General features: G+C 46.4%; 1 protein-coding gene across 6 annotated transcripts in view; it reads left to right on the plus strand.

Annotated features, from left to right (window-relative positions):
* myo18b (myosin XVIIIB) overlaps positions 1-11,151 on the plus strand; it is a 105,612-nt gene extending 94,461 nt beyond the window's left edge. For all 6 annotated transcript variants that reach the window (XM_083794204.1, XM_083794199.1, XM_083794202.1 and 3 more), the window contains 5 exons: positions 4,394-4,582; positions 6,093-6,493; positions 7,260-7,594; positions 8,945-9,385; positions 10,840-11,151. In XM_083794204.1, coding sequence (XP_083650330.1) covers positions 4,394-4,582; positions 6,093-6,493; positions 7,260-7,594; positions 8,945-9,364 — 1,345 coding nt within the window. In that variant the 3' untranslated portion in view covers positions 9,365-9,385; positions 10,840-11,151. The remainder of the gene's footprint in view (positions 1-4,393; positions 4,583-6,092; positions 6,494-7,259; positions 7,595-8,944; positions 9,386-10,839) is intronic.
* The last annotated feature ends 3,484 nt before the right edge of the window (positions 11,152-14,635 follow it).

Consider the following 14,635-nt stretch of genomic DNA (forward strand, 5'->3'; position numbering starts at 1 on the left):
AACACATTTTAAAAGGCTATTCTGATGTCTGTGTGTGTTCTGGACTGGTCTCACTTAGATATGGGCAGAGTAATATAGTAAGAGAGTGGCGCCACTATAGCGTTGACTCCCATTGTAACAATAGAATGCGGAAGTGCTCATTCTATCTCAATGGGATAGTTCCAATGTTTGGAACTATAGCCCATAGGGACCCCGCTTTGCGACGAGATCAAAGCTACACTCTGGCTATGGGTATCATTCATGCATGATGCCGATGTATCTCAATAAATAATTGAAATTTAAATTCTTTCAAAGTAAGAGTGACAAAGAATGTAAAAAAAAAAAAAAGCTGATAATAATCATATATTTATGCTCCTTTAGCTCCTTCTGGCTTGGTGTTGAGTCTGTATGTTAAAATGTTTTCATCATCATCATCATTACAGTGGAATACCACTCATTTTCAACATTAATATACCTTATAGTTGTGTGGAAATAATTAAAATACAATTTTTATTTATAAAGGGGGTTGAGAACCCCTGCTCTAATGACATATAGTTCAATGTTGAAAAATGAGTGATAATCCCCTTTAATAACAAAGTAATTCACATACCAGTGCAATGAAGGTTTGACGTGATCTTTGACCATGCAGAGAATTAAGATGGAAGTGAAGTGAAGTGAAGATGCTTTAGAACGCATGGCTATACTAACTGTCCATTGGTTCGGGGTCAACTGAGTGACCCCTGGCTGTCTGGCTGTCTGTCACCGTGGATACCTTGAGCTCTCAGCGCTTAACAGCTTTACTGTCCTTGAACAGAGTCTGTGTGTGTGACTGCTGAATGATGCTGTCATGTCAACCCATCAGGGTGATGTGCATGACTGACCCAAAACCATCTACTGTACACACTGTTCTTTCAAACCGCAGAGTAAAAGACCCCCTTGTGCGTGCGCGCGCGTGTGTGTGTGGACTGAAGACACGCTGGGTTCTTCACTCTTCGCTCAAAGTTTACAATTAACCCATTCTGTACGGGAACCCGTTTTGGTGTTGGCATCATGTTATGCTTTAGCTATTGAAAAATAGCAGATCTACAAGCTCATAGCGCGCCACCGAGTGGCGCGCTACGAGCTTGTAGGTCTGCTATTTTTTTGAAAAATCGAAGAACGACTGACATTTTTAGAATCTGATCTCAGGTCAGAATGGGTTCATCAGACCAGTGTGTGTCCAGTGGAAACCTTGTATGAATCTGATCTCAGGTCAGAATGGGTTCATCAGACCAGTGTGTGTCCAGTGGAAACCTCGTATGAATCTGATCTCAGGTCAGAATGGGTTAAATAATACACTCAACGGCCATTCACATTCACTGTATACAGTAGTACTGTACTGACGTATAGGTTGTAAAGTAAACTGAAGTGTTGACATGATGTGACTGATGATCAGCTGATCATGACTGGGCGCTATACTTTTAGTTGTCTGAACTCTGAACTACAGCCGTGCAGGCTTGGCATCGTGGTGCGGTATAATGCACTGACTGGAGATGGGTGTTTCATATTAAACCATTCTGGGCGGGAACCTCCTTTTGGCGTTATGAAGCATAATATATGCTTTAGCTATTGGAAAATAGCAGACCTATAAGCTCATAGAGCTTGTATACGTCTGCTATTTTTTGAAAAATCGTGAACACGTGGCGCTAATCTTTGAATATATATTCTTTCAGAGCGAACGTTTTTAACTCAAATCTTTGCTTCTGGGATCGAGGTCCCTGGAACAACATATTTCCAGATGGGGGTCGGCGGTCAATTACATATAATTCTGGGTCCTTGACATGAAATAGTTTGAGAACGACTGACATAGAAACAGAAAACTGTCAGGATTTAGAAGGCATTTGTAGAATGGTCCTCAGGTCTGAATGGGTTAACGGCAGCCGTACTGTATAGAGTATACAGTACATTGTCCATCTAGGAGCTTTGCCCTCGGTGTCCCGGTGGATAATGGCTTGTTTTCTCCGGTGCCGACGGGCAGCGGATGTGATAAATGTTCTCATTAACACAACGTGCCATTGCTCCCTTCCAGGCACACACACATACACACACAGACACACATACACACAGACACACATACACACACATACACACACACACACACAGACACACACACAGGCACACCTACACACATACACACATACATACACACACATAGACATCAAAGGCCCATATGGGGATTCCTTCATGAGCCCCTGGCATTTTACCCATCTGTAAAAAAGAAAAGAAGAAAAAAAAGTGCCATCTCTCCAGACCATGAAAGACATGGAATTGTTTTCCCCCATTTATATATATATATATATATATATATATATATATATGTATATATATATACACCTATTGCTCCCAACAGGGGAAATTCAGTTTCAACCCAAACCAGCTGATCGTCGCCCACAAGGGGAGCAGAGCGGTTAGTTATAGAGGTTAAAGTGTCTTGCTCAAGGACACAACCCGTCATGTTCGACAATTCTCCGGCCAGGCCTGCCGCCTGCATGGCTGGAATCGTACCTGCATCCATGGGGCAACAGCAGGGGACTGCGCTGGTCCCCCATGCCATGCTGCATCCATGGGGCAACAGCAGGGGACTGCGCTGGTCCCCCATGCCATGCATGCATCCATGGGGCAACAGCAGGGGACTGCGCTGGTCCCCCATGCCATGCAGCATCCATGGGGTAACAGCAGGGGACTGCGCTGGTCCCCCATGCCATGCTGCATCCATGGGGTAACAACAGGGGACTGCGCTGGTCCCCCATGCCATGCTGCATCCATGGGGCAACAGCAGGGGACTGCGCTGGTCCCCCATGCCATGCTGCATCCATGGGGTAACAACAGGGGACTGCGCTGGTCCCCCATGCCATGCTGCATCCATGGGGCAACAGCAGGGGACTGCGCTGGTCCCCCATGCCATGCTGCATCCATGGGGCAACAGCAGGGGACTGCGCTGGTCCCCCATGCCATGCTGCATCCATGGGGAAACAGCAGGGGACTGCGCTGGTCCCCCATGCCATGCTGCATCCATGGGGTAACAGCAGGGGACTGCGCTGGTCCCCCATGCCATGCTGCATCCATGGGGCAACAGCAGGGGACTGCGCTGGTCCCCCATGCCATGCTGCATCCATGGGGCAACAGCAGGGGACTGCGCTGGTCCCCCATGCCATGCATGCATCCATGGGGCAACAGCAGGGGACTGCGCTGGTCCCCCATGCCATGCTGCATCCATGGGGTAACAGCAGGGGACTGCGCTGGTCCCCCATGGCATGCATGCATGCCATGGGGGACTGCGCTGGTCCCCCATGCCATGCTGCATCCATGGGGCAACAGCAGGGGACTGCGCTGGTCCCCCATGCCATGCTGCATCCATGGGGCAACAGCAGGGGACTGCGCTGGTCCCCCATGCCATGCTGCATCCATGGGGCAACAGCAGGGGACTGCGCTGGTCCCCCATGCCATGCCATGCATGCATGCAGACTCTCAGCCTTCAGCTTGATGCCGTGCAGCCCTGAAGGCAGGCAGGCAGCACTCAAGGGAATTGCCTTTTTTCCGAACATCTCCTGAACTTGAATGCAGTATTTTGCTGTTCTGTGTATATAAATCCATGCTGTACTGTACTGTACTGTACTGTACTGTACTGTACTGTACTGTGCCTGACGCATCTCTCCAGAAAAGGCTTGATTGTACTTAGTTATAGTAAGTACACAGTACAGTACACACCGTATTTTGTGGTTCCACTCGAAAACAGGCCATTCCATTTTTTTCTCCCATAATAGAGATTTTCAAAAATAATTACATCAATTGTTTTAATTCTATAGAATCAATTAAGCCATCCTGGTGAATCATGACCATGACACCTTTGATTCTGTGTGTGTGTGTGTGTGTGTGTGTGTGTGTGTAGCCTATTATAATTAAAATATTCAAAATATTTGTTTCAGAGAATCAACGGTTTTATACGGTCATCATTCTCCAGGATGGCTTTGATTTTATAGGCTTAAAATAATTGATATAAATATCTTTAGAAATCTCTATGGGGAAAACTGAATGGCCATATTTTTGTTCCAGTGCAGGCACCACAAAATGGCCGCCACTGCTATGCCCTATAATATATAAGTGCACTTTTACTAATGTGAGCCGTTGCCCCTTTTGGTGTTAGCATTATGTTATGCTTTAGCTATTCAAAAATAGCAGACCTACAAGCTCATAGCGCGCCACCGAGTGGCGCGCTACGAGCTTGTAGGTCTGCTATTTTTGAAAAAAAACGAAGAACGACTGACATAGAAACATAGCTTTTTCAGAAAACTGTCAGGATGCAGTAGAAGACATTTTTTAGAATCTGATCTCAGGTCAGAATTGGCTAATACTGTCCCTCTTATCGTCCCTGCAGTGACTCCGTGTCCAGCGCGGGCTCTCTGGGGCCCGAGGAGGTGGGAGAGGGGATCCGCCATTGGCTGGGGGTTCCGCGCGGGAGCAGCCGCCAAGGCGGTGGCTCCTCCCCTTACGGCAGCAGCAGTATCATCAGTGGCCAGGGGGGGCGCCAGTCTGTCGCTGACACCATGAGCACTTATAGCTTCCGGTATGAAAAATTATTATTTCAATGCATTGTTAAAGATGGAGTGCCACAATTTTTGTATTTTTCCAGTTTTTCATGTGTCTATGAGGTGACAGTACTTAGACACCCTGGAGTTGTTTTTATGTGCAATGGTGTATTAACTTTGTATTTAGGATTTCTTCCTGGAGGCTGAACCCTTGACAGTCAAACGGGCCGATGAAGTAAACAGTAATATAGTGACACCACACTATCAGCCCCTCCCCTAACCCCTCCCCCTTTATCATACAACTACAGCTGTGGGTGCGGCTTCAGTTCAGGTGGATCACCCCCCCATCACCGCCCACCAGGCAAACCAGGAATACTTAATGAACTGGTGGGCGTGTCCACATAAAAGCATGATTTTAACAAATACTGTACACTTTTTGGAAAAAGTTATTCCCCCTTATATTGTAATAATACCTGATGATCATGTTTTAGGGTGGAAAAAAATGGTGGCACTCCATCTTTAATTTTGACAGATTTCTTTTTTATGTAGTCATATTTTAGTCATCTTATAAATGTTTAGGTTTTTAGTTATGTGAGACTTTGTTTTGCGTTAAAGCAGGAAAGCATCTGTGTCCTTTTAGATTTTATAGGTTTAGAACGCTGGTTCTCAAAAATAGCAGATATACTTCGTGCAGCCCTGCGAGATTGTACATCTTTTTTTTTTTTTTACATTTTAGAAAAATCGTGAAAGTGTGAAAAAGTTTTAACAATGTAGAACCTCTTAAACCCATTCTGACCGGGCACCCATTTTGGTGTCAGCATCATGTTATGCTTTAGCTATTGAAAAATAGCAGATCTACAAGCTCATATCGCGCCACCGAGTGGCGCGATATGAGCTTGTAGGTCTGCTATTTTTTGAAAAATCGAAGAGCGACTGACATTTTTTAGAATCTGATCTCAGGTCAGAATGAGTTAATCAGACCAGTGTGTTGTCCAGTGGAAACCTCGTATGAATCTGATCTCAGGTCAGAATGGGTTAAACACACATCTTCTCTTGGGGTCTGAGGCCCCAAAGCATTTCGGGGGGTTTATTGGTACGATAAACTACTGATTTGGGCATTTTGTAGAATCAGCCTCAGGTTCTCAATCCATGCTGTATGTGTCTCTATTCGGCACAAACAAGGGACTACATTATTTTTGCTCATATGCCACCAAAATGTGAATCCCTTGACTCCTTCAAAACCGCTCTCAAAGGGCACCTATACGGACGGCTGCAATACGAAACTGGCCCCCGTAAAATCTGAATCCCCCCCCCCCCCCCCCCCCACCACCCACACTTTTTTCCCCTCACTGTATACTGTATATGTATCTTTTCCGTTTTTAACTCCTTTATGATGAATTCCTGATCTGTTCTTTGGCTAAATAGAAGTGTATATTTGTACGTCTCTAGTTTTTGTATTGAGTTGTGCTTGAAATGTACTGTAATTCTGCAAACTGTTAATACGGTAAATACTTCAATCAATCGATCAATCGATCAATCGATCTACAGCTCCTGTGAGGACGACGACGGCTCCGACGACGGCTCCGAGGTTGGCGGCGGCACGGCGACGGCGGCCCAGACAGGAACAGGAAGCCTGGGTCGAGCGTCTTCCTCCCTGGCGCTCTCGGAGCTGCTGGAGGGTCTGAGGAAGAGGCGGGGGGGCGGTGGTGGGGGGGACGCGGGAGGAGGGGACGACGGCGCGGGCAGCACCGTCTCCCTGCCCATCTACCAGACCACCGGAGCCTCGGTCCTCAGGCGGAGGGCCTCGGCCCTCTCTCTGCAGGGGCCCGAGGACCTCCTGGAGTCCTCCTCCTCCTGCCGGGGGGCCCCGGGGGGGGGTCCCGTCAGCATCCTAGTCAAACCCCCCTCTCCTCTCCTGCCCCGCGCCGCCAGCATGCGCGCTCTGCAAGGTTAGTGTGGATCCGTTTTTTTCCGTTGGGTTGCCATTTTTATTTCCTTTTTTTTTTTACAATTTAGGCAGAAGCTCTTTATCCAGAGCGATTTACGGTAAAGTAAATGCATGCATTAACGCTGCTATAAGAAATAATGTAAAAAAATGATTTTTTTCAGACAGCCAGCAATGGGTCGATTTGCCTGTCGGTTAGCTCCCGGATTGGTTAGTCATTGCGACCAGGTTTTTTTCCGACCAATGACAAAGCTTCTAGGAACATCTTTGAATGCAGATTGCGGCCCCTAGATGTGTCACAGAGACTCACATCTTTTGGGGGGCGTTCTAGCCATTGCTGGCTGTCTGAATAGCAAAAAAATAATAAAAAAGATCATTCAAAATTTTACATATTATTGCTTATAGCAGCTTTCAACGCATACGTCTTTATCACGGTCCACTGAATGTTCAAAGTTCTGTTTTTTTCTCTGTGATGCCGTGAGACCTTTAACCCATTCTGACCGGGCACCCATTTTGGTGTTGGCATCATGTTATGCTTTACCTATTGAAAAACAGCAGATCTACAAGCTCGTAGCGCGCCACTCGGTGGCGCGCTACGAGCTTGTAGGTCTGCTATTTTTGAAAAATCTAAGAACGACTGACATTTTTTTAGAATCGGATCTCAGGTCAGAATGGGTTAATCAGACCCAGTGTGTGTCCAGTGGAAACCTCGTATGAATCTGATCTCAGGTCAGAATGGGTTAACTGTAACGACTGTGCTTTCCCTCTAGGAGGCGACAGCCAGCCGTCCTCCGGTAGCGTCACCACCGGCGGCGGTGGATCCAAACTGTCCCGGTTCAACTCCAGCGACTCCCTGAGCTCCTCCCAGCTGCCCTCGCTGCCCCGCCTCTCCTCCATGACGGCGGCGTCTCGCTCCGCCACGCTCTGCATCCCCGAGGAGGACTCTGACGAGGCGGGCAGCCGCGGCAGCCCCGCCCATTACCGCCCCCCGAGCTCCGCCTCCTCGGCTCCGCGCTCCCCTCAGCCGCCGGCCAGACGCCGCAGCATGCTGGGCAGCATCGTGGGCGAGGCCGGGGGAGAGGGCACCCTCTCCTCAGAGCCCATGGTGGGTACCACTGTCCGTTTATTATATTACACAGTGGGTGAAAAAAACACACCCCTTAAGACTAAACCACACCCATCAGAGGTGTGGCTTCCATAGGTACCTAGGTACTTTAAAAAACCTATAGAAACCTCTAGGTGTCAGCCTGGTACAGACGAAGGGGACACCACTGTAGATACATAGATAGATAGCCCGCACAGAATACAAAACTCTGATGCTGGCATTCAAAGCAACCAAAAGGTATGGCTCCCCCATATCTTGCAAGTATGATTGAACCCTACAAACCCTCCCGCGCACTCAGATCAGCCAACGCATGGAAGCTGGAAGTACCCTCACTAAAAACGCCGGGACAACAACGCTCCACACGTCCCAAACTCTTCTCCCTTCTGGCTCCAAAACTGTGGAATGCACTTCCCATTGCAGTCAGAACTGCAGCATCACTCCCAATCTTCCGCCGTAGCCTGAAAACCCACCTTTTCAGACTCCATCATGGCCCATAGCACTTACCCTACCCCCTTAGATAGCACTTCTGTTGGCTTAGATAGCATTTGATACAGACTTATAGCATGTTATGTAGACAGCACTATAATTGCATTGTATGTAGTCATAGCACGCCATAGTACATATGTATAGCATAGTAGTATAGATGTATAGTTTATATGTATAGCTTCATTATATGGATATTCCACTGTTACTTTCTTAGCTTACGCATGTTTCATGATAAATGCTTTTATGTGATGTATTGCCATGCTTTTTGTTCTTGCTTAATGTAAGTCGCTCTGGATTAAGAGCGTCTGCTAAATGCCTAAATTGTAAATTGTAAATTGTAGATACATAGATAGATACAATAGATAGATACATAGCATGGTGGGCGAGGCTGGGGGAGAGGGCGCCCTGTCCTCGGAGCCCATGGTGGGTACACAGCGGACAGATAATATCAGATTGCCATGCATTATTCGAGGGGCGCTATAACCCATCCTATATATGTCCAGCTTTGAGGGTCTGTGTAAACACAAACATTGAAGACAACAAGGCAAAAGTGAGGACGCAAATTGTGATTGGCCAGAATGTGATGATGTATGATGATAATGGCATGGCATTTCTGGTCAAGACAAGCTTTATTCGACGGCCGATAGCCGACGCCGTCTGTAATCGTGGCGGTATAGTCCGTTGTCATCGTCCAGCAGAAGATCAACATCCAATCCGATCCGACAACACACACACACAGTAACATTTGTAACATCCAGTTGCGGGTTTTGGCTATTCGAAATAAGGGTAAAACGAGGGGAAATCCTTGGCAGTATTCGAGGTGAATTAACGAATGAATCCTGGCGCTTTGTGTGTTTTTAACAGGTGTTCCAGAACCGCCGTCTGATGGCGCTGGACCAGGACGCGGCCGACTCCTCGGCCCTGCTGGACATCCTGCCGGCCATCCGCCGGGCCCAGTCCACCAGCAGCCTGGCGGGCTCCCTGAGGGGAGGGGGAGGGGCCGGGGGGAGCCGCCGGGCGCTCAGCGTCCACTTCGGAGAGCTGCCGCCGTCCACGAGGAGCCGCAGCAGGGCGGGCTCCGACACCTCGGAGGAGTCGGGGTCCAGCTCCGGGGGGTCGGGCTCCCAGGAGGGGGGGGCCACCACCACGACGACGGGGGGGACGGGGAGGCGTAGAGGGGGAGGAGGAGGGGGGCCACAGGGGGAGAGGCTGGAGGCGGAGGGCAGCGAGGGAGGAGACGTGGCGTCCGTCATGAAGAGATACCTGAGGAAGGAGGTGGACTGAACCCCCCAAAGTGGAACCAAGGTATGTATCCCATTCTGACCTGAGATCAGATTCATACGAGGTTTCCACTGGACACACACACTGGTCTGATTGACCCATTCTGACCTGAGATCAGATTCTAAAAAATGTCAGTCGTTCTTCGATTTTTCTTCGTAGCTCGTAGCTATGAGCTTGTAGATCTGCTATTTTTAAATAGCTAAAGCATAACATGATGCTGATACCAAAGTGGAACGAAGGTATATACGGAGCAGTGTTGTTTTCGTCGACTAAAACTAAGACGAAAAATGTTCGTCGACTACCTTTTTCCACTGAAGAAAAGTAAATGGAAACTAAATTAAAACTATGCTATAGTGACTAAAACTAAGACTAAATATACTGACAATTTCGTTGACAAATAAAAACTAGACTAAAATGCTAGGAAGGGACTAGTGGACAAGAGATCCAGTATAAGTCATTTTACACTTGGTTGCATGCTGAAAATAGCCGATCTACAAGCTCACAACGCGTCGCAGCATATGTAAAATAAGTAATTATGACGGCAACAAGGCCCGCAAAAACACATTTTAGTCGACTAAATCACCTGTAGATTTAGCCGACTAAAATCTTATGACATTTAGTCGACTAAAACTAGACTAACACTAATACATTCCAGGTGACTAAAATGTGACTAAGACTAAGTGAAAACTATTCAGGAGACTAATGACTAAAACTAAAATAGAAATTTGCTGCCAAAAACAACACTGAGTATATATACGGCACTATAGCCTCGCGTCAGTGTTCTTTTTGGCAGCACATTTAGATTTTAGTTTTAGTCATTAGTCTCTTGAATATAGTTTTCATTTGGTTTTAGTCACATTTTAGTCACCCGAAATGTTTTGGGTTTTAGTCAAGTTTTAGTCGACTAAATATCGTGAGATTTTAGTCGACTAAAATGTATTTTGGCGGGCCTTGTGATGCCGTCGAAAGGCCTAATATTATGCTTCCTGAAAATATTAGATCTACAAGCTCACAGGAACACGCCACACTGCAATGGGTTATTTTAAAGACAATGATTTTTTTTTTTATTCTATAAAATATGAATGGCAAGAATAGCAATAAAGGGACTTAGAGGAGAGTTTTCAGAAGTGATTTAAAAAGATGACACAGATGATGTAGTGAGCCTTAGATCCTCAGGTATAGAGCATCGCAAAGCCCTCTGAGCCCGGCCTGCATACTGAACCATTTCAAAGATTTCAAAGATTGAAAGTGTGTGTGTGCGTGTGTGCGTGCGTGTGTGCGTGTGTGCGTGCGTGCGTGCGTGCGTGCGTGCGTGCGTGCGTGCGTGCGTGCGTGCGTGCGTGCGTGCGTGCGTGCGTGCGTGCGTGCGTGCGTGCGTGCGTGCGTGCGTGCGTGCGTGCGTGCGTGCGTGTGAGATAATTATTAATAGTAATGATTTCATGCACTCATGTATAATATGTTCTCTGGTCCCACAACAGCCTGCGTTTGAAGCACGACCCATCAGAAAACAAAACCCACCGTCAACACCTGACCCTGGATCAGCGTTCAAGACCTGTGTCTTCCAACCCCACTGTCAACGCTGACCCTGGATCAGCATTCAAGACACAGAAGTCTGTGTCTTCCAATGACGATGTTATTTGGGTGTAATAATAGAACCCTTGGTTTTTCTGACACTTTATTTTAAGACGAAGAAAAGAGATATTCTCCTCAGGCCACCGAGACACTTAAGAAACACTGCATTTTCTGATCAATCGCTTCTGTTTGTATATGGATAACAATAAAAAGATATATATATTGAATTAAACATTGTGAATAATAGTCTGTTATTCCTTTAAACTGTATGGGTTGCACGTGATGTATTAGGAAATCCTCCACACAAGTATACTCGTGTTATGTTATAAGTGATATCGGCTATGAATAGAATTGGCAGATGCTTGTGGTTAATTTGGTTTCATTTTACGTTCTCAATCGTTAAAAGTATTTTTAAACATCTTGCATCACTTAACAAGAAGTCTACACCATTAGAGAATGTACTGTATAAGTATTGTTATTTTGATCGACATATGCCTGTTATCTCTCCTTAATTTTAGTCGACTAAATATCATTTACAATTTAGGCATTTAGCAGACGCTCTTAATCCAGAGCGATTTACAATAAGCAAGAACAAAAAGCATGGGAATACATCACATAAAAGCAGTGGAATATCTATATAATGAAGCTATACATATAAACTATACATATATACTACTATGCTATACATATGTACTATGACGTGCTATGACTACATACAATGCAATTATAGTGCTGTCTACATAACATGCTATAAGTCTGTATCAGATGCTATCTAAGTACAGAAATGCTATCTAAGGGGGTGGGGTAAGTGCTATGGGCCATGATGGAGTCTGAAAAGGTGGGTTTTCAGACTACGGCGGAAGATTGGGAGTGATGCTGCAGTTCTGACTGCAATGGGAAGTGCATTCCACAGTTTTGGAGCCAGAAGGGAGAAGAGTTTGGGACGTGTGGAGCGTTGTTGTCCCGGCGTTTTTAGTGAGGGTACTTCCAGTTTCCCTGCGTTGGCTGATCTGAGTGCGCGGGAGGGTTTGTAGGGTTCAATCATACTTGCAAGATAATCTATAGTTTATTTAGTGGGCCTTGATGCCGTCGTAATGACTGATTTTACACCTGCTGAAAATAGCAGATCTACAAGCTCACAACGCGTCACAGTAGATCGGCTATTTTCAGCATGCAACCAAGTGTAAAAGGACTCATACTGGATCTCTTGTCCACTATAGTCCCTTCCTAACATTTTAGTCTAGTTTTTATTTGTTGACGAAATTGTCAGTATATTTATATTCTTATAGTTTTAGTCATGATTGCTTACTTTACATTTGGTTAGTTTTAGTCGACAAAATCAACACTGCCAATAAATATATAATGGGCCTCGATATGAAACAGGTTGAAAACCCACCGCTCTAGACTTTTCACCATGCGACCTTTTGACCCAGGGTTGAATTGCCTGTTTCAAGGGGAGGTCAGACTGCTGACCTCTTCCTCCCACGTTTCATCATCGTGGCAATCGGCCCGTCGCCGCTCCTCAATTTTGACTTTGACCTCGACTGTGACCTTCGGTTTTAACCCATTCTGAACGGACACCCATTTTGGTGTTGGCATCATGTCATGCTTTAGCTATTGAAAAATAGCAGATCTACAAGCTCATAGCGCGCCACCGAGTGGCGCGCTACGAGCTTGTAGGTCTGCTATTTTTGAAAAATCGAAGAACGACCGACATTTTTAGAATCTGATCTCAGGTCAGAATGGGTTAATCAGACCAGTGTGTGTCCAGTGGAAACCTCGTATGAATCTGATCTCAGGTCAGAATGGGTTAAGATGGGTGAAATGTCAGCCTATGCCTGTCATTTCCACCAAGTTTCATGAAGAACGCACCCAGGACTTCACTACTTATTGTGAAGGAGGTTCTGCACTCTTAGGAAGTGATCGCCATAACAGTTGTGATTTATTTTATTTTTAAGTATAAAATAATTGAATATGTACAGCATGCTATTTGTCACATCTGCCATGTGCGACGTTTGTTTATGATGCATGCTAATAATTTAAAACTAAATTAAGAAGTGAGCCACGACGGTTGTGACGAGCTATTAATCCACTATTAATCTTTTCTTTTTTTTAAGTAAAAAAATAATTTAATATGTATAGCTATTTGTCATATCTGCCCTGTGCGACTTTTGTTTATGATCCCCGGAAAGCAAAAAAAAGAAGTATAATAATAATAATAATTTAAAACTAAATTAACAGCCCAGTGATGAGGATGGGTATCCAACCAGTGGCGGAAAGTAACTAGTACAAGAAAGAAAGAAAGAAAGAAAGAAAGAAAGAAAGAAAGAAAGAAAGAATTGTGGCCACAGCGGGCCACACACAGCATCCAATCCCAGAGCAGATACAACACAACACAGACTGCAGCGTCCAATCCCAGAGCAGATACAACACAACACAGACTGCAGCGTCCAATCCCAGAGCAGATACAACACAACACAGACTGCAGCGTCCAATCCCAGAGACACAAACAGTCACTGACTGAACATGTTTCATTAATTTCCACCCAATCATTGCGTCCCAAAATGACAGCAATAATAGTACAACAGCTTGAAGTGTACACAGCTTAACCCATTCTGACCGGGCGGGCACCCATTTTGGTGTCAGCATCACGTCATGCTTTAGCTATTTAAAAATAGCAGATCTACAAGCTCATATCGCGCCACCGAGTGGCGCGATACTATTTTTGAAAAATCGAAGAACGACTGACATTTTTTAGAATCTGATCTCAGGTCAGAATGGGTTCGTCAGACCAGCGTGTGTCCAGTGGAAACCTCGTATGAATCTGATCTCAGGTCAGAATGGGTTAATTTGCTTACAACACAAGCAACAACAGCAGAAGCAGGAAAGAGGGATAAACAGCTCCGTACCTTGAGCTGTCTTCTACTTCAGAGTAGAAGAAGGGATGGCGGCCGGCAGCAGGGTCAAAGGTCAAAGGGATGGCGGCCAGCAGCAGGGTCAACGTTTGGAACCTCACCGATGGATAGAGAGAGATGGAGGCCAGCAGCAGGGTCAACGTTTGGAACCCACCGATGGATAGAGAGAGATGGACCAGCAGGGTCAACGTTTGGAACCCACCGATGGATAGAGAGAGATGGACCAGCAGCAGGTCAACGTTTGGAACCCACCGATGGATAGAGAGAGATGGAGCGGTCCTCTTTCTAGTTGGTCCTCAGATGAGCCCTCCAGCAGCAGGGTCAACGTTTGGAACCCACCGATGGATAGAGAGAGATGGAGCGGTCCTCTTTCTAGTTGGTCCTCAGATGAGCCCTCCAGCAGCAGGTCAACGTTTGGAACCCACCCATGGATAGAGAGAGATGGAGGCCAGCAGCAGGGTCAACGTTTGGAACCCACCAATGGATATAGATAGATGGAGCGGTCCTCTTTCTAGTTGGTCCTCAGATGAGCCCTCCAGCGGCGTCTCCACTCCTCTCCATCCTCCATACATCCCCACTGTGGCTGTCTGTGGCCCCACTGTGGCTGTCTGTGGCCCCACTGTGGCTGTCTGTGGCCCCACTGTGGCTGTCTGTGGCCCCACTGTGGCTGTCTGTGGCCCCACTGTGGCTGTCTGTGGCCCCACTGTGGCTCAGGAGGTAGAGCAGGTCCCGATGTGCAGGTTGGTACCTTGCATGGCTTCCGCCGCAATCAGTGTATGAATGTGTG

The sequence above is a fragment of the Protomyctophum parallelum genome, assembly GCF_964188405.1.
Source record: "Protomyctophum parallelum genome assembly, chromosome: 21".
In the NCBI taxonomy this organism is placed as follows: Eukaryota; Metazoa; Chordata; class Actinopteri; order Myctophiformes; family Myctophidae; genus Protomyctophum; species Protomyctophum parallelum.